The 21,071-nt window shown below is 39.1% G+C and overlaps 1 protein-coding gene across 3 annotated transcripts in view; it reads right to left on the minus strand.

The window, feature by feature from the left end:
- Positions 1-478: 478 nt before the first annotated feature.
- The window catches only part of LOC125464192 (transcobalamin-2-like), a 48,644-nt gene continuing 28,051 nt past the window's right edge, over positions 479-21,071 (minus strand). For all 3 annotated transcript variants that reach the window (XM_059655125.1, XM_059655126.1, XM_048556368.2), the window contains exons 8-11: positions 10,441-10,612; positions 7,532-7,718; positions 4,310-4,431; positions 479-2,311 (exon numbers count right to left, since the gene is read on the minus strand). In XM_059655125.1, the coding sequence (XP_059511108.1) occupies positions 2,250-2,311; positions 4,310-4,431; positions 7,532-7,718; positions 10,441-10,612 (543 nt within the window). In that variant the 3' untranslated portion in view covers positions 479-2,249. The remainder of the gene's footprint in view (positions 2,312-4,309; positions 4,432-7,531; positions 7,719-10,440; positions 10,613-21,071) is intronic.

Raw genomic sequence — 21,071 nt, forward strand, 5'->3', positions numbered from 1 at the left:
TCTGAGAGAAGTTCTGTGAAATAAGCAAATTGACCACACATTAGGATCAAACAGGACTGGTAGTAAAAATTACGTAAGTTTACCTTCTCTCAAGCTGGTAGCTGCATTGAACAACCAGGTGTCTATCACTAATCGAAGGTAAATAACTAGTCTATAACTGATCCATACATAACATCAGATAAGTCACAGTAGGAGAGTTTTGGGCACCATCCATCAAAAGGCCTGTTGGAAGGTCACCATCCTGATGGTTTTCACACCACAGATGCTGCCTCACCCACTGAGTGCTTCCAGCGTTTTTGTTTTGATCTCAGGTATCTTGCATTCATGTCATTTTGCTTTTGCATAAATACAAAGCACGCTACACTGACAAAGTAATGATCTGGATGTCAACACAAATGGATGTGGGTACAGGAGAACAAATTGACATCAACAATATCAACTCAAAACTGCTGCATAAAGAGAATGACATAAACAAAAAGAAGTTGATGAATGCTTTTAATATTTAATTTTTTAACAATGATTACAATAATAAGCAACAATTACAAAAAGACATTTAGAAATGGTTTGCCATACTTTAGGAAATGCTGGGGCAAAAAAAAAATGTGGGAATGTCCCAGCTTCCTTATCCTCTTGTCTCTGACAAATGTGTGATCAGCACAATATTACTAGTGGTTGTGTTATGTTACAGATCACCAAGTGAGTCCAAATTAACATGGCAAGATATATTTTTGGTGTTTGTTGTAGTCTGGAAAAAATAGCTAGGGATATAGAGACTCCAATTTTCTTGCCAAAACATGGAAGATAAAGAATCTTTCCCACTCTCATCACCTGCCATTGGTATGTTGGAAGAAAGGGCTGCAGGTTGATACTCAACCAACCAGTCTGTCTGTATTATGAACACACCTTCCATTAACTATTATGGAAGGATTCAAACCCAGAACTTCTCACTCATTGGCAATCACTAATATTAATTTAACAGAAGATACCGGAAACAAAAATCAGCCAAATAGCATTGTCAGGACTCAATTGGTATCTGTGCAATAATCAGACAGAGATTTTAAGGTCTGGTGTGCCACGAGCTGTGGAGGCCGGAACATCTCAGGTTCAATCACCGAGTTGTGGTATGTTGAGGTAGCAGTAGGAGTACAATAATTGACTGCAACACCTTTGGTCTAACCAACATTTAAATAAAAATCTGTTTAAGTATTGTACAATTATTTATGGGGGATGACAATTTATGGCTCCGAGATGGCAATTCCTGTGAATCAACAGGCTTGAGGCACAAAGCTGTCCAAACTCGTATGCAAAGAATGGCTATCTAGGTGAGGTAAAAGCAAGCTGTTTGTACAGTTAGTATCTTAATTTGCCTTTCTTCTGATCTTTACATATAAACTAATACACCCTGAGCATTGTCTCAATAAAAGAGATGGTGTCATTCCTTGGGAATTAAAAAAAATTGTAAATATGAAATTTCTAAAAATCACAACTTTTAATGTGTATTACTAAACTGGGACCTAACATTATAAGCTCCGAATAACTAGATTGCTGCACTCAGGTTTGAGGGATCAGTTCAGTCAAATAATTTTGGATGCATCACCTGACAGGAAAGTTACTGAGGAAGATTAAAACCAGCTTTGCATTTTGGCTACATGTTCTCTCCTTTAATTCTACTTTTAAAACACTGCCTCAGCCTTCAGTCAGTACCATTATATTTTCTCAGAAAAGATCATGAAGCCAAGGCGCACTGTCTGACAGCGAGTCTTTACTTCTAGAAAAGTGAGGCACACTGTCATTTCCTTAAGGTGCCGAAAGTCTGGGGGAAATTGGTTCTTCAGGCTTGCTGCTAGCACATTCCTTAGTACAGGTAAAAGCTGGAGGGAGGCTTCATGCACACACACTGTTGCTAGCAGAGTCAAAAGAAGGTGGAAGATTTTTTTACACTTTGTGATAGAGCGAAGTTCAAGTGGTGAGATGTTTGTCGATAAGGCTGGATAAAGTAGATACTAGTTAAATCGGTAGCTGTGGCTGGAGATGGGCAGTCATCCTCTTGATTCTCAATGTCATTGCCTGCTTGAAGTCTAGGAGATGCTGTGATGCCAGAGTGCAAAAGCTTAATCATTATGTTTTATTAGTTTAAAAAAAATATTTGTTGCTTAGGCCTCTGATTTACTTAGCTGATTCACTAAGCAAGCTGGATGCAGGAGCATGACCGCAACGGAGGTTGAGGGGAGCAGATAAACTTGCATTTGCTAGAATTTGCTGAGTCGCAGCACGATGTGCTCTCCTTGGTGTGGGCGATAATCCTGAATTCCTGTAGGCAGATGGTCAAAAACATAGCGTGAATAAAGAGAAAACATTTCTGCTCAAGAGGCAGTGAGCGACAAAACAATCCAGTACTCAGAAGTTTTAAAAAAAAGCAATTTTGTGTGATTGCGGGTAGGATCGCATCTGGAGATGTCATCAAAAGTACACATTTATTTACAGCCTTAAGCATAAAATCCAGGCTATACTACCTTACAGGAGGTCTTAAATAGGCATGTTACACAGAGATCCTATCTGCCCTCACAGATGGTGACAAAGTTCCATACCACTAAGAATACAGGATGCCTCACTGGTCCCTTGCCAAGTATTTATTCCTCAACATCAAAAAAAACTAGTTACCTAGTCATTATCACATTGTTGTAACAGCTTGCTATGTGCAAATTGGCTGCTGCATTTCCTATCAACAATTGACTATATTTCAAAAATACTTTATTTGTAAAGTACCTTGTGACCCTGAGATCATGAAAAGTGTACTTTAAGTAAGTCTTTCTTTAATTTACTGTGCAGCTCTTCAAATGGGAAAAATACTACTAGGTACACCTTCCAGCCATTTAAACCAGGATGATTCTGGTGATGGATCCAAGCCCATGCTTATCCACTCTACTATAACAAGGGCAATTTGGGCTGGGCCATTAATTGTTGAACTTGCCAACGACACCCACATTCGATGAATAAAATTTTTTTTAAAAAAAACAGTAGAAAGAACAGCAAGAATTGCCTTTGCTGAACCGCAATTCCTGCACCAATGTATGAAACAGAATGTGCTGCAGTGCTTTCATCAACAAAAACCCAAGAGTTGCACGTGTAAGTATAGGGATGACTGTCACCTTTCTCATTATAGTGCAATATCCTGCCAGGGTTGCAAGATGATGGAATCAGCCATTGAAATCCGCATTTCAACAGAGGTGGGCTAAAAGTTGCTTTCCTAAAGTGCATGAACACAACTATGCATTTGCAAATGTATACACACAATATAAACGTGTATATGTGCATCATTTGTACAGGCCAAAGGTATTGGCTGTTGTTCGTTTCTGCATGTGTGCATTGTAAATATGAAATATAAAATATATAGCATACCATTTTTCTCCACCAATGGAAATGTATACCTCTACTAGCACTCTCTGAAACGAAGGCACAGTTGCAACAGAATGATACCAGGCTTATGGGCATTAAAATTGTAAGGAAAGATTGCATACATTGGCTTGTGTACACTAGTACATTGTATAGGAAATCACCAGATGTTCTGATAGCCATTTTCTAAAATGGGTGAATTAATTTTATTGGGTAGGTACAGAGACTATTTCCCTCCAGTGGATGGATAAAGAACAAGCAGACATAATCTTCACAGTTGAGCTAGACCATACATGAGTGCCTTTTCCATGGAAAAAGTGGAATCATAGAATCCCTACAGTGCAGACAGAGGCCATTCAGCCCATCGAGCCTGCACCGACCCTCTGAAGAGCATCTCACCCAGTCCCCACAACCCTGCATTTCCCATGTCTAATCCACCTAGCTTGCACATCCTGGACACTACGGGTAATTTAGCATGGCCAAACCACCTAACTTGCACATCTTTGGACTGTGGGAGGAACCAGGGCTGTGAAGGAAACTCAAGTAGAAAAGGGGAGAAGGTGCAAATTCCATACAGATAGTCACCCAAGGGTGGGTTCAAACCAGGGTCCCTGGTGCTGTGAGGCAGCAGTGCCAACCACTGAGCCACTGTGCCACCCTAGTGGAATGGTTTTGGAAGTTTGGAATTTTCCTTTCCAGGGGGTTCTGGGTGATGCAATCATTGCTAGCTTTGAGCTTGAAACAGGCTTTTGTTAAGTTAATGAATTTTGGGATATGGAGTCAGGTGTGCAATAACTTGTAGTTCAGCTATACTCTAATTGAATGTCAAAGTAGGTGCAAAGGGTATTAAGCGGTATTACCAAACAAATTTATCAATGGACCAAACCAGACTTTACTACATCCAATTACAACTCACCTTGTTTAAGTGGGGTATTGTTTCCAGTTAGCAGACGCCAATAGTTTCTTGAGTTATCTTGTGCCCTCAGGTTGCATATTGAAGTCAAGAAAGGTCCCCACAGTGTCGGTCTGGTCTCAAAGCTACAGGGTGCGCAGGAAGGAAACAAAATCCTTTTACTTTCCACTGAAATCTAGGAATTAATCACCATGCACTGAAAGTTCCTCTTCTGAAAGAGCAAAGACCCAAAAATATCTGCACTACTGCCCACATGGTATTGGTATAAATTAGGAAAGGAGTTTAATACTTCAGTGGGCTACAGGCACAACTGTGTGATTGAGCAGAATGCACACTTGGGTGAAGTAGCAGAGTGTTTCCCCTCCTTCGAAGGATTACCCAGCAAGATTTCCTTTAGAAGACTGAGACAGGATTCCACGGTTGGAGATGTCATGATGTGGCGGAGACAGTAAACCAAGACCAGGCTTTCGATTATGTAAAATAAAGGTCTAACCAATTTTAAAAACTTATTTTGCAATAACACAATTGAATGTACCCATAAATTGTCTTGAAGTCTCTTTTGGTTTAATTATCTTCTAATTCTGCTTCAATGTTTTAAACTGCTGGACAGAGCATTAAGCAAGAAAAAACTCGAGCTTGTTAAAAATAAAAACGACATACTAATCATGGTAAACTTCAATGTCCATGTATACAGACTGCAGAAATCACATTGGGAAATGAAAATTTATAGAACACTTCTGTCAACAGCTTCTTGAAACAATACATTTTGGAAGCATAAGACCATAAGATTTAGGTGCGGAGTTAGACCCTTTACAACAAGGCACTCCACTAACTTGACCTCCACTAGCAGGAAAGACTAGGACCTGAGGGAATAGCCTCAGAGTGAAGGGATGACCCTTTAAGTTCCTCCTCATCTCGGTTCTATTCAGCCAAAGGGTGGTTAATCTGTAGAACTTACTCCCAAAGAGGACTGTGAAGGCCAAGTGAAGAAGTGTCTTTAAAACAGAGGTAGATAAGTTCTTGATTGTTAAAAGGATCAAGGGTTATGCGGAGACGGCAGCAGAATTGGGTTGAAAAACCCGTGATTGAATGGCAGAGCAGATTCATGGGCTGAATGGCCTAATTCTGCTCCTATATATCTTAGATTGAAATGCAACAACCTTGATCAAGAAAAGGGGAAGAGATAAAACTAGAAACATACAAATTAGCTTAATTGCTACCATGGGAAAATGCTGAAACAGTTCTCTTTGAAAATCATAATAAATCGGATTGTTTACTTGATTTTGTGAAACAGAAATTATGTAGCTGGGTAGATAACAGCAAGCCAGTATATGTAGATAATTTGGATGTCCAGAAGATTTTGATAAGGGAAAAGACTAACGTCTGTAGGATGATGGAGGAATAACACATTAGCATGCTAGAGGATTGTTTAACAGGCAGGAAGTAGAGAATAGGGATGAACAGGGTAATGAGTCAAATGCCTCAAGAATCAGTGATGAGGCCTCGGTTATGTGCAATCTACGTTAATATCTTGGATGAAGAGACTCAGAGTAATATATCCAAGTCTGTAAATGATTAGAAATACGACTTTACATGCAGGAAAACTTTCAAGTCTTCGATTGACCTAAGAAAGTCCTTTACACATAAAAGCTGATGGATATCAGTGAAGATATAATTAGATAATTGGCTCAAGAGGAAAGCAGTAAGCGCTCACAGTAAGATCAGGTCTCAAATGAAGACAGCAGTGTGCAGAGTTCCTCCTGTTCTAGATATCATATTTCAATTGCACTGCAAGGTGGTTATGTTTATGGACAATATCATGTTAGAGATAAATTATAACTGAGATCTTGCACAGTACCAATTTGGACCTAGGGCGAGCAGTAGAAATAAAGTTAAATATGTACAAAGGGACTGCATGCAAGTCAAAATAGCAGACATACATACACATGGTTAAGAAAATCTTGCCCATGTTTTTACTTGTTCCAAGAACTAATGCAGACATATGCCTGGCAGATTCATTATGAAAGGATTGATATGTTATTGGAATGGCATGTGGCATTTATTGCAAGGGGAAAGAAATATAGAAAAGAGTAAGCAAAATATGTTGCAATTACACAGGGCCTTGGTGAGACCCCATCTAGAGCGTTGTGTACAATTCACGATCTCCTTATTTGGAAAAATAGATAAATGTATTCGTTGACAGAGATACACTTGCCTCGCTCCTGGAACAAATGGTTTAGATTAGATTAGATTCCCTACAGTATGGAAACAGGCCCTTCGACCCAACAAGTCCACACCGCCTCTTGGAGCATCCCACCCAGACCCATCCCCCTATAACCCACACACCCCTGAACACTACGGGCAATTTAGCATGGCCAATCCACCTAGCCTGCACATCTTTGGACTGTGGGAGGAAACCAGAGCACCCAGAGAAAACCCACGCAGACACGGGGAGAATGTGCAAACTCCACAAAGACAGTTGCCCGAGGCTGGAATCGAACCTGGATCCCTGGCACTGTGAGGCTGTAGTGCTAACCACTGAGCCACCACGCCATTTATCTTGAAGGAAGACTGAATTGGCTGGCTGTCACTCACTGAGTCTAGAAGATTATGAAATTATCTTATTAAATCATTTAACATACGGAGATGAACAGACTGGTTGGGACTTAACAATGTTTTCCCTTGTTGGAGAGGCTAGAACTAGGGGACACAGTTTAATCATGAGAGGGTTTGCATTTAAGACAGAAAGACAGAGAAAATTTTAGTCTGTGGAACTCTCTTCCTCAAAATTCATGGAGACTAAGTTAGTGAAATTACTCAGAGAATTTGGCAGATTTTGACAGAAAAGGGAGTCAAAATATTGGAGACAGTAAAGTGGGGTTGAGATAACCATATCACATCATTGAATGACAGCAGACTTGAAGGGTGAATGACATACCTCTGCTCCTAATAAATCCAGTAGACAATTGAGGAGAAACATGCTAATCCAAACGTTGGAGCTTGCTAATCCAAGAACTACTGAGGCAATTAATATTGATTTACTCAAAAGGAGAAAGTATAGTTGTAGTCATCAAAGAGGTCGGGTGTGGTAGAACATGGTCAAGCTTGTAAGAAGCATAAATACTTGGTAAGGAATTGTTTTGACAAATATCCTAGGTTCATGCTGCAAATAATACGCAAGGCAGTGCAAAGCGTTCCGAAATTTATTAAAAATAATGATCTTACTTGAATTTTGCATCCTTAATTCTTGCTTCATTCAACACCGCTTGGAGAGACATTTTCTGAAATAGTCGCACTTTGGCTGTGCAAATAACAGTGCCATTCATGCCATTTACAGTTAGATGAACAAATCCTTTCTGATTGTTTGATTTAGGTTCTTTTCTGTGATCTGATTGCATCCACTTCAGGCTATCTGTTTGTAACAGAAGCAGAGTTATTTAGGTTGTATTGTGGAAATGGAGACCACTATGCCTAATAACCACAATTTTAAAACTCAAATTCTGCAGTTTCATGTAAAGTATTTCTCAGATCACACCATATGCTGCAGCATGCTGCATAGTTAGTTCAATACAGAGACGGCAGTGCATTAATGAATAATGTAGCATTCTGGATACACGTCTTCATATGGACTCAGGCAAATTTACGGCTTTAAAATCTTGTTGGAATAATGCGATTTTCCTCTTCTTTCAAAATAAAAATATAAATAATCATTCCAGTCATTAACTGTTTAAAAGAAAATTAACAATTGACTGTGTAGTTTGTCTTTTTTGAGAAGACACCCAGAAAGCATGTTCAGTAAGGGGAAAGAGTGATTAACATTAGAAGAGACAGCAAGTGGGCAAGAACCAAATCCAAAAGGACAGGAGTCTGAGGTAAGGAAGGTTTGGGGCAGAATGATAGCGTTTTTCCTATGTTTTTTCAGTGAAGGTTTTAATTACCTAACATGTCCTGCTGATTGTACGTGTTTTGGGGAGAGCACATTGAGAGGGCAGAAAATTAAAATTGATAACAGGATTTGAGTTGGACAAACCAACTGAGATGTTGTGTCATTCATACCAGCTTTGAAGTTTTGTATTGGGTGCTAGGAGGGCTTTATTTTATTAAACAAGTTTGTTCTAGAACCAAACCCAGTTTCTGTGCAATTTCGTTTCCCATGAAATTATTAATTCCAAGGTCCATTTGTAAGTTGAATGGGAACTGATTACAATAGCTGTAAAATTCTTTTCTTTCCTGCATCACCCATGTATCTGTCAAATCATGAAGACCATTTCAAGTTTGAAAGTGTGCATAAATAACATTCCTGGTTCCTAAACCCAAGGAAGTTGGCTGCATAGTATTCTTAAAATTGACTTCATAAACAGAGGTTTGAGGAATTTTTTAAAAATTCACTCATGGGAGATGGATCTCGTTGGCTGGCTAGCTTTCATTGCCCACCATTAGTTACCCTTCAGAAGGTGGTGATGAGCTGTCTTCATGAACACCTGCAGTCCATGTGCTGTAGGTTGACCCATAATGCCCTAAGGGAGGAAATTCCAGGATTTTGATCCAACAACAGTGAAGGAACAGAAATATATTTCCAAGTCAGGGTGGTGACTGGCTTGGAGGGGAACTTGCAGATGTTGAAATCCCCATGTATCTGCCGCTCATGTCCTTCTCTTAATGCAAGTAATTGTGGGTTTGAAAGATGCTGTCTAAAGGATCTTTGGTGAATTTCTGCAGGGCACCTTGTAGACAGCACACTGCTCTTCTGAGTGTCTGTAATGGAGGAACTGGATACTTTTGGATATACTGTTAATCAGCAGGTTACTTTGACCTGGAGGGTGTCAAGCTTGAGTACTGTTGGAGCTGCACCCATCCAGACAAGTTTATAACGCTTCCTTTTTAAAATCATACTCTATATCCAGACAAGAGAAAAAGGAGAATACTAGAACTGAAAAAGCTCTGCAGTCTGATCTACATGCAGGTTTCCTACTGTCTGTGAGCCAATGCTGTCATCCACATCACTTGCACACTTGCGTGTATCTGGCGTACGTCTCTTCATTGCTGCTTCACTGCATCAACTTGCTGTCTCTCCCTTAATTTAACTGAAAATACATCCCTAAGTAAATTAGCATCTTCAGTTATTACCTTGTGACTTTGCATGTGCCTGTAATATTGGAAGTTTGTTTCTTTCCAATCAAAGTATGTTGCTCTACATTGTGAGCAGAGTTCCAGATCAGATACTTGTGGTAGCAACCTCTCATCTGTTTCTCTGAATTTACACTTGCTGGCTTATTTTTTTTAAATGAGACTGAGAATTTATCAATAGGATCACCCAGTTTCTGCCTCAGGCTTGGAAATTTTTTTATCAGTGGATCAGATGGCTTGATCTTTGGCTGGAGATGTATGTGGAGTTTCTCAACATTTTGTTATTGCCACCATCTTCATTGATATCTATTATTAGCTAGTACTTACTTGTACTTTCTCTCCCAACCTCAACAGATGTAGCTGACCCTCTCATTTCACTTATATAAATACCATCAATTGGAATTTTGTGTTCAAACTTTAAGAATTCACCTGTCTCCTAAATTATTCTGAGACGGAGCAGTAGCTCATTGCTGTGGCAGTGGCTATTCTGCATGTGCACAATTCTCTCCATTTTCTTCCCCTTTCTGGTATTAATTCAGTTTGAATTTTTGATCTAATAGAGGATTTATTTTATTTATAATGTTTAGACTTTAACAACCGACATCTATTGCCACCGTATTATGTCTTGTAGTTTCTGAAAATCTTTGAAAAGAAATCAAAAGCTTTAAAATGAAATATTTGATGGAACTTCAATTCTCTGATCACACATTGTTAGTTTACTACACAGATTGTAGAACAGCACTCAGCGATGTGGTCTTTGGATGCTAATATAGACATGTGCAGGAACATATCCTAAATCATACTGGAACAATATAACAGAAATAATGGGACAAATTTTGTTGCAATGCAGGGTGAGAGTCAGTCATCAAGTTCCTAACCCCACCCTCAGGTCCACATCACACTTCACCTCGGCAGCATACTGCCCTTCAACTCCAGCTAATTGACTGGTCAGTGATTCACTTATCTTTCTTACCAGTTTACCTTAGTGACAACTGTATTTTGCTTACCATTCTCATTGATGCAGTTAATTTGGCCAATATCCAGGTAGGTTCTTTGATACAAGACAGGTAACAGTTGAGACAGCGCCATTGGATTGCGGAACATTCCCTGTCGGGCATCAATCAGGAGTCTCGCTTTTCCTTTTAACCACCTTTCTTCATCTCCAACAGCTAACAAAGCCTAGAGTAACACAGCATTATTGGTCATAACACGAATAGTACAATTCACAAGACAGAATATACATTAGGTAACAGCTGTTATTTACGGGAAGCAATGGGATGTAATGACTGCTCAGGAGAACAGTAGGATAAACACAGCACAACTTGAAAACCAAACAAAATTATGAAACCAAACTGCATTACAATTTCTGACCCCTCCACAACTTTCAGTTCAATGTTCAGGGTTTATTGCATCATCAAGCGAGGTTCCTTCTGAACCACAGGTACCAAGGTTTGTCACTACACACAGAATATTGTAGCTGCACAGTGTGTAAACAAAGCCCACTTGTTACTGTGAATTAATCACTGTGAATAAGATGGGTCAATTCATCATGCATGCTACCAACCCTCCATGATCTCTCTGGTATCTTCAGCAGCTGCAATTTATCTCAGGACGAATTATTTAAAAATTAAGAAAGAAAAACATCAGAAACACTTCCTTTGAACATCTGGGTTGTTATAAAAATATCTGAAATTAAAAGCTATTTAATTTGACTGTCAAGAATGCCACAGCATTGTAATGATGCTTCTTTTCACTATTTATTTTGCTAAGGAAGGCAAAATACCATAAAGGATAGAAGTGACTGGGGTCTGGGGACGAGGGTGCTTGCAGATCATGCGATAACATTTCCAGCCCAACCCTACTAACTGAACAAATACTACTCTAATCAGATGATGTGACATAAAGAACAATCAACATCATTTCTGCTGAAAGAGAGAACATAACAAAAGATCAATAGAACAGATTCAATTAGCATAAAATATCTAACCTACAGATTTCTAGTTTCTCAAACAATAAAATACACTGTACCGACATTTCTAACAATACCAAATCAAGACCATTATTCAAAAAAAACTTATTGTCCCTCACATAACCTTAACATGTTTATTTCCACTTTGATGGCATGACAAGAACTGAATCCAGGGTGTTGAATATATCTGTCTTCACATTCAATGTGAAGTCAACGTTTCCAACTGAAACACTCTTACAGCCCATTCTTGGCCTCGAGGAATGTTGTAACTCAGTATCAAGTTCCTACAGGCATCTGTAGCTACATGCTAAAGATGGGATGACAGCTGCCCCACTTCACTGAGTTCACGGATCCGTGTAGCATTGAAAAAGGCATTTCCATCTATCAGATTTTTATCAGTTTGCTCAAAGAGTTATTCATCAAGTTCCAATCCTTGGTCTTTGCCCATGGCCTTGCAAGCCTCTCCGTTTCAAATATTTACCAATACATTTAAAAGTTACTATTGAATTTGCTTCTAGTGCCCTTTCGGGCAGTGCACTTCTGATCATCATGACCACCGCATTAAAAAACTTTCTGTCCTGGATTGTTCTCTCGTTATTATCTCCCCTGACAATAGAAATAGTTTCTTCTTTTACTATTCCTTTTCATAACTTTCGAGTCGAGACACAGGTCCACTCTTTACCAAAGTAAACATTCTTTTCAATTCAATAAATTGATTATTTGTAGAACAAATAGCAGTTGGACTTGACCATCCTTTGTTGTTTATAATGGTAAGTAACAACATGTTTTCAACTGAGTCATATTTGCAAAAAGGGAATTTTCTGCTTCAATGAGATGGCAACTGTATACCTTGGGATCTCAGTGAGCCAGTTGCTGATCTGATATTTCAAATCCTAAATGTCACATACCAAGATTTCTTTTGTAATTAAATAGTGTAAGATTTATATTAAAATCCAAGTAAACTAAAATTTGGCTCACTGCAAAAAGTGTTGGGGCGCTGGGGATAAACTGGTTAGCAGTGTTCCCTCACGTGTCACTGTGGCTTAAAAGAGTGCGAAGAGTCCTTTAGATCTATCATATTCAACTGGTGAAATGTTAATTCTATCCCATCCATCAGAACAGGATCAAATGTGAATCAGCACTTTACCTGATCCTGATGGTCCATGGCCTTGCAACCCTAAGTGACAATACACAGTGGGGTTATGTTCAGGATACCCTATTCATTTATTAACAGTAGAAAAAATGTAGGGATTTTGTCATTCTAATGGACAGTAGCCATTTAATTACAGTATCACGGGAGAACCCCCAGATAGTGAGAGCTGCAATGTCAAAGAGCAAGCAGCTAGCTTTCAGTTGAAAAAAGGAAGGAAAGCCAAATTGACATTTGGCGAGAGATAGCTTTGGGAAAGCCAGTTGATACAAGATAGCAAGAAGAACTTGGTTAAGATAGAGTGAGCCAGAATCAAAAGACATTATAGAATCATTAAGTCATACAGCACGGAAACAGACCGTTTGATCCAAACAGTCCATGCCAAACATAATCCCAAACTAAACCAGTTCCACCTGCCTGCTCCTAGCCCATATCCCTCCAAACCTTTCCTGTTCATGTACTTATCTAAATGTCTTTTAAACATTGCAATTATACCCGCATCCACCAATTCCTCAGGAAGTTCACTGCATACGCAACCCATCATGTGTGAAAAAAATTTGCCCCTCATTTCTTAAAAAGAAATCTCTCTCCTCTCACCTTAAAAATGTGCCCCCTAGTTTTGAAACCCACCTCGCTTCCAATCCTAGGGAAAAGTAAACTACCATTAACTCTACCTATACTCATTATCTTACAAACTTCGTTAAGGTCGAGTTTCAACCACCTACATTCAAGTGCAAGCAGTCCCAGTTTATCTGCCCCGATCAAAAACACAGGATATTTTGTCCGCTATAGAAGCAAGACCAAATTAAGCTAAATAAAATTCAGTGTAAAGGTTTGTGTTAGTTCAACATGCATTTCAGAAAACTAGAGCAGAATAACAGTTATACTGGATATAATGATTCATGTAAGATGTTTGCTTAACAAAAAAAAATTTCCAGTAAAATGGCTCCAGATCATACTATAACGACGCTTGATATTGATCAGCCAAGACAAACAAATCATTTGGGTCACTTAATGAAGAAACTCAAAATCTGTTAGAGTGCATAAGCTCAGGCATATTACCAGGTGGTGCTAGCCCATGCTACATAGCAAGAGGCTTGATAGTCATGGAGAAAACACGGTACAGTGGAAAAAATGCTGGGACCTTAAATACAGGATTATCATTAGCTAACTAATTATTACGTGTATTTATGCTGTACCTTTAATGTAGGTAATGCATCCTAGGCATTTCATGGAAACTTTATAAAGCAAGATATGGCACTAAGTTAAGAACATAATTAAGGTATGCGATCAAAAGCACGGTCAAAGAGTTTTAAACAAGATCTTCAAAAAGTGGGGGAAATAAAATAAAAATGAAGAAATTCCAGAGGTTGGACAGTTGACAGTTCAAAGAACAGCTACCGATGGTGGAGCAATTAAAGGTTAGAGAGGGAAAACAAAGAACCATGGCTATAATACAAAAGACTTGCAGATGCTGGAAATCTTATTACTGCAGAAACTCAGCATCTGTGAAGAGAAAACAGATCTAACATTTCAAGTCTGGTGACCCTTCTCCAGAACTGATAGTAACTGTAATAGTTTCCAGTTGCCTGCCCCTTCAACACACACCACTGTGTTCCCTGACCAACTTTTCCATCTCAGGCCTGCTGCAGTACTCCAGTTAGGCTCAATGCAAGCTGGAGGAACAACATGTCACCTTCCAACTGGGGACATTATAGCCTCAGGACTCAATGAATTTAACAATTTTAGAGCACGAACACTTCCTTTCATGTCCATTAGCCACCACCATACCTCACATCCTATCATGAAATGGGTTGCTTTAAGGTATAGCCATTTTCAACTACTCATTGGCCTCATTATCACCTTTCTAACAGCTCGTCTTCCCTGTCCGATCAAGAATCCCTTTGTATTCCAAACTTTTTCTTTCCTCTCTCTCCACCTATCTGCTCATTCCTCTCCCCATCAACTTCTAAACACCACATCCACCCTCAAACCTGCATCACGCCCAGTCCCTGTCATCAGCATAAATACCATCTTTTCCTAGCTGTCAATTCTGAAGAAAGGTCACTGGATTTGAAATATTAACACCATTTTCTCTTCACAGATGCTGCTGCCAGACTTGCTGAGTTTCTCCAGCAATTTTTGTTCTTCACTTCAGAATTCATCAAGTATAGACATTTCAGAAAATTAAAGCTAGGAGTTAGTGAGATAAGGAGACCGTATGAAGGGCTGCAAATTCTAAAATCAATCACTACTTAACTGGGAACCAATGTAGGTCAAAGATAAATTTAACTTTGTGGTTAGAATAGGCAATATCTACCACATGGAATAAATGGGGTGAAGCTAGATAAGGAAAAAAAAGATGATTGAGAAATGAATAGAACAGCCTTGTGGGAAGGCAAGATGAAAGAAAATCCAAGTGCAGCATTAAATCTCACATGGACCTATTGGGCCAAATGATGCATTTCTGTGTAGTGAATACTAGGTAAAATCCTATATAATCTTCATTTTTACCAGATAGTCATTTAAGATTTGAAATGTGACAGAAAGCCCATCTGTAGAGAGACTACAGTGAAAATTTATGAGGATGTCCCAAAGGTCGGAGACCTTAGCTGCGTGGAAAAAAATAGATACACTAGGTTTCTCTTTGGAACAAAGGACCCTAAGCAGTAATTTAACTTATTTCTCTTAGAAGACCATTAATAGCAAGAGGCATGGATTTGAAACAATTGTTAGGACGAGAGGAGAAATCACTTCATCCCAACTGTATTAGAGTTTGGAATCCTGACTGAAAGGGCAGTGGAAGGAGAAACTCTCATCACTTTTACTAAATACTTTAGATGAATGTTGGGGCTTTTTACATTGGAGCATAGAAGGTTGAGAAGCCACCTTATAGAAGTTTCTAAAATAACGAGGTGTATAAATAGAGTTAATGGTAGTTGTCGTTTCCCTAGGGTGGGGGATTTCAAGGCTAGGGGGCACATTTTTAAAGGTGAGAAGACAGAGATTTTAAAAAAAGACTTGGGGGCAGAATTATTTTCCCCCCACACAGGGTGATTCGCGTGTGGTATGAACTTCCTGAGGAGGTGTGCATGTGGGTACAAATACTACATTTAAAAGACCTTAGGAGAAGTACATGAATAGGAAAGGTTTGAAGGGAAATGGACCAGGAACAGGCACGTGGCACTAGTTTAGTTTAGGATTATGTTTGGCATTGGCTGGTTGGACTGAAGACTCATACAGCACGGAAACGGACTCTATGACAATGACTCTTTAAACACTTCAAATGCCTTAACTTACAAGGCTAGTTGGATCAAGAGCTGGAAGATGCGTTTTGACTGGATAGCTTATTTTTGGCTATAATGGAATAATCAGCCTCCTCTGTATCATCAACTTTCAATGTTTCCAACACTGAGAAGCAGGATTATAAAATTAGCAGGGAAATGGTGGAAACGGAGTCAGGTTTTTTGAGGAGCAACAATCATATTTCAGCTTGCTACACTGCACTTACTTTTTTACGTTAGGAGTGATCCTTGCATTGCTGATAGCCGATCACCATCAGGGCTCCTTCAACAATATGGAATGTATCTTAGGTCTAGCAGGTCCCTCACAATGCAGGATGGTGAGGAGAAGGCAAACCATACTTCCTTTCTCACAACAAAATGGTGCATCTCTTATTTATATGTTCAGTATCACAGACAGTTCCTGTGAAAGGGTAAGTGCATAAGGCAAGTATGTGGTTAGGGTGCTAAGGTGCAAGTGTGTGCTGTTCAGTCAAGGTCTGAGGGATTTGTAGTTGTCAAACATGTGAAATGTTGGGTTGGGGTTGTGGGGGCCGAGGTTGGGAGGAAGCACTGTTGGTTTAAGTCAGAACAGGTTTTTTTTAAGTCATCCAACCTTTCCTTTTGATGAATTGCAATTTCCTTTTAATGAACCCCACCAATTGTCCAATTTAAATGGATACTTTCAGGTGGTTTCAGGCAAAAGGGAATTGCCCAGACTTTTCAAATCTCCCAGACAATTCCCTCATACTTTGCTACGTTGGGAATCCCACCAGACCCCGTTGTGCACCCTTAACTATGCTGCAGAAATGACTCTCTGGCCATTGGGAAATCCGGGCCAATTGATATTAGGATAAGCATATACACGGAACAGTACAGCACAGATATTAGGGTAAGTATAGATGACAAAAGGTCCCTTAGCAAAGCCAGCTCAAACCAAAATCTATAATTCTCTACAGTCTGTGGAACAAAGTTGTAATGGACAATGCATGACCAGCAAAAATATAACACGCATGATTTGAGCAGAAGTCTAAACCACATCCTTGATGGCAAATGAGAGGTTGACAACGCTATTGTACATTACTTTTAACATAGATAAATGTCCCAGGTTGTTAGAGGAACCAAAGGTTTGCTCAAAGTGGGGAGTTACTCAGGAGAAAAGGAAGAATGGAATTCTAGAGTACGATACCTAGTTGAAAGCCAGTGACGGTTGGATGAGGATGAGGGTTGCTCTCAGGAATAAAGACAATGATGAGCATGATGAGGTTTACAGTTTGAAAGAGGATACAGAGATAGGAAGGAATGGGTGCTTAGTGGGATTTAAACCCAAGGCCTAGAACAAAAATTCAGAGGACTGATGGGGATAGTTGGCAGTGCTGTGGGCTAATGAGGTAGGCAAGAAAGCCTCAATAACAGGATAAAGTATGAACCCCAAAATTCTGTACAAACTATCAGTTACAATATAGGACAGTAAGAGACAGGAGTAGACCATGTGACCCATCAAGTCTATTCTACCGCCATTCAATAAATCATGGATGAACTTCTAAATCAATTCAACTTTCTCCCCCATGCCCACAATTCGGTCAATCTTACTTTCAGATATAGTCATCAACTGAGAACCACAACTCAGGGGTAGATAATTCACAACTCTGAGTGCGGAAATTCATCTCGGTTCCAAACAGCTGGCCCCCAATCCGGAGATGCTTATCCCTAGTTCTGGACACTCCACACATTTAGATAATTCCACACTTTCTCACTTAACTAGCATGCATCCATTTTCGGTCTCTTTGCATCTCCCTCATATCTCGTGTATCCACCTGGCCTGTGTTGATGGCAACATTGAATATGCTGTACTCATGTCTCTCATCTAAGTCATGAATAAAGATTATGGATAACTCACTTAAAGAGTCTGCAGTTTTCTTTTTTTTAGTACTATAAACTGAGGCGGAAGATGGTCTGCTCGATAGTTGAAATATCAAGAAGAGCTCTGCAACTTGGAAAAGAAAAAACTGCATGTTTTAAGTTGTTGCTTTTTCGACCAGTGAAGAAGAGAATTTGAGACTGAGCGGCAGAAAGCCTATAGTGCTAGGGAGATTCTGACTGACAATACCTTCTGCTTGCTTGAGCTCCTGAGTGTTGCAAGAACTAAAAACCAGGGCAGTAAAGAAATCCACAGCCTATTACCTCAATGTATCTATCGGTTCCTTTCTGTCTGTGCAGAATGACGATAGAACAATGAGAAAGTTTAAAAGAAACAAACAATTCGAACAAGAGATCCAGGTCTGCTGGACAAATTATTGAAGCATAACCATTGTTTTATAGTCAGCAGCATTAAAAACTCGAAAAGGACTGAGACACAATTTGACCACACTTGAAATTAGAACTTGAGGGATTTGGTGTTTTGTTCACTGTGTCTATATTCTTTGTTCACCCATCGTATTTATGTCAAACTATTTTCTTTTGTCTGTCTTAATTATGAAGAACTGTATGTACATTTGGCGCTTTTGAAAGAGTAAACTTAATTTGCACAGTAGGACATTAGAAATCCTTAACTTTCTCTCCTTTTGTTCAAGTGTGTTACAATGAAGAGAATATTTTCTGTTGATTATAAAACAGTGTGTGAATGTTTTTTGAGCCATACAGCAGTCAGTCAGGCAAACTGGTCATCTTCATGGTCTAATTGAGGTTTTACACATTTTGGGATGACGAACAGAACAGTGCAGCACGATTATTTGCATGATCATCTTCCCAGTTCAGTTGTAACACTGACACTGAAGTATTGACAGCACTTCACTTTTACCAAGCTAAAAATGGCCCATTTATTTCTACTGTGCAATCTGTCCATTGACCAACTGTCAATTCATGCTATCAAACCCAACCCCACAAATCTTAACCTCCTACAAAAATCTCTTCTACAGCATTTATTGACAACCTTTAGAAAATACAAACTATCTGCATTTCAGCTGCTTCCTCTTGTCTGTCCTGCTAGTCGTACCCTCAAAAGCTCAAATGGTTAGCACTGCTGCCTCACTGTGTCAGATACCTGGGTTCGATTCTACCCTGGCATGACTACGCAAACTGCACACAGACAGACAATCTCCCCGTGACTCCGAGGGTTTCCTCCCACAGTCCAAAGATGCGCAGGCTGGATGTGCAGGTGGATTGGCCAAGCTAAATTGCCCATAGTGTTCAGGGATGTGTAGATTAGGTGGGTTATGAGGAATGGGTCTGAGTGGGATGCTCTGGAGGTGTGGTGTGGGCTTGTTGGGCCGAAGGGCCTGTTTCCACACTGTAGGGATTCTATGATGATCTGTGATGTGTGTTTTGTTTCCCCCGTTGTTATGCCCTTTCTTTACTAATATTAATATCAGTTTCTCATTCTCCTTCAGATCCCAGATTCCCCATGAGTTCCAGCATATTCTGTGAAGAAAGGCACAAAATATTTAATTACTTTGTTATTTCCTTATTCCTAGTTATAATTTCTCCTGTCTCTGCCACTAGGAGGCTCACCTTTACTTACACTAGTCAAAGTTCTTAGAATCCGTCTCTATACTTTTCGGTCATTTATTATAACTCTATTCTGTTTTCTTTTTTAAAATCCTTTCTACATCATGCTTTGCTAATTGCATAAAATCTCCAGTCTTTAGATTTACTGCTCTTTCTTGCAATTCTAAATCAATTCCTTTAATCTACTTTTCTTTAGTCAGCATGACTGCACCACTTTGTCAGAGGACCGTCAATTCCTCAAGCAAATATACATTCGTTAAGAATTAGGAATGCAAAAAAGCTGTATTGCTTATCTACCATCATATCCTTTACTTAATTTACTGACCTACCTCAGCCACTTGTCCTTATTCCTCCATAATTTGCTCAAATTACATTTCATTTTTGGATTTAACAACATCACTCTCAACATTATTATGAAATTCAGTTATATTATGAGCATTCTCTTTCCTCAAAGGGACATTTACTACAAGAACACAATTAACCACCTCATTACACAATCGTGGATTTAAAATAGCCTGTTCTATTGTTGGCTCCTCTACATATTATTTCAGAAATCTCTCTCAAAAACCATTCTCTGAGATAGTTTAATCAATTTGGATTGGCCAGTCTATACAATGAATATTCTCTATACTTGTTACATTTCCCTCCAATTTTCTGACTTATCGCTTGTTCAACAGTGATTAATATTCTAAAAATTACTCCCATGTACTCATTGTCATTCCTTGGTTCCACATATACCAATTCTACATACTGATTTTTCTGAGCCAAAAGGAAGACTCTTAGTGTATTCTCTACCATGATTACCCCTCCATATGTTTCATTTGCCTGTTTTGTTTTAAAGCATCAAATGCTTTGGCATATTTAGTTCCAGACCTTGGACTTGCTGCAGCCATGTCTCACCAATGGCTTGTAGATCAAATCCATTTATCCCTAATAATACCATCAGTTGTGCTAGATGCTTTGTGCATTCAGTTATAGAGCCATCTAATAATGACATTTTATTATTTTTTCCACTATGTTGCCTTTGCTGTTATTATTAAACTCGTCCATTTGACACAAATTGCTTGATTGTATCCAAATTGTTATTCAGCTCTACAACTTTTGAGATTTTCTTCAAACTTATAAATCCACAAGAAACTTCCTTTTCACTTATTAGTTTAAAGGCCTGCCTAACACCCTGGTTATTAGATTTACAAGAATATTCATCCTACCCTGGATTAAGATAGACTGTCTCAATGGAAGAATTCCTACCTCCAATTTCAATAATTCACTTAAAATGTCACTATGCCAAATTGCATGCATCACACATGGTACTCTAGGGATTATTGTTGAGATTCTATTTTATACATTAGTAGAACTTCACTCCCAATTCATCCTATCTTGTCAGTTCCTACGTAGGTCACAGTAACTAGATTCTTGCCTTTCCCTTTCCAACTAAGAGCAAATGTCCTTAATATAAAAGCAAAAGGCTGGGGATTCTGGAGATCTGAAATGAAAACAAATGTCAGAGAAATTAAGCAGATCTGGCACTATATATGGAGAGATAAACAGAGTTAATGTTTTGAGTCTAAAATGATTTTTTCACAACTGCAGATGGCGTGGCAGCGGGCAGATAAAAGACTTTAGTTTTTTTTATCATGATGCAAAGATTAGTATCTATCCCAATTAATATATCCTCCTCCACTACTACAACATTTCTTGTCACTCCCATCCATTTGAATGTACCCTGGT

This window comes from Stegostoma tigrinum, chromosome 26 (genome assembly GCF_030684315.1).
Source record: "Stegostoma tigrinum isolate sSteTig4 chromosome 26, sSteTig4.hap1, whole genome shotgun sequence".
Taxonomy (NCBI): domain Eukaryota; kingdom Metazoa; phylum Chordata; class Chondrichthyes; order Orectolobiformes; family Stegostomatidae; genus Stegostoma; species Stegostoma tigrinum.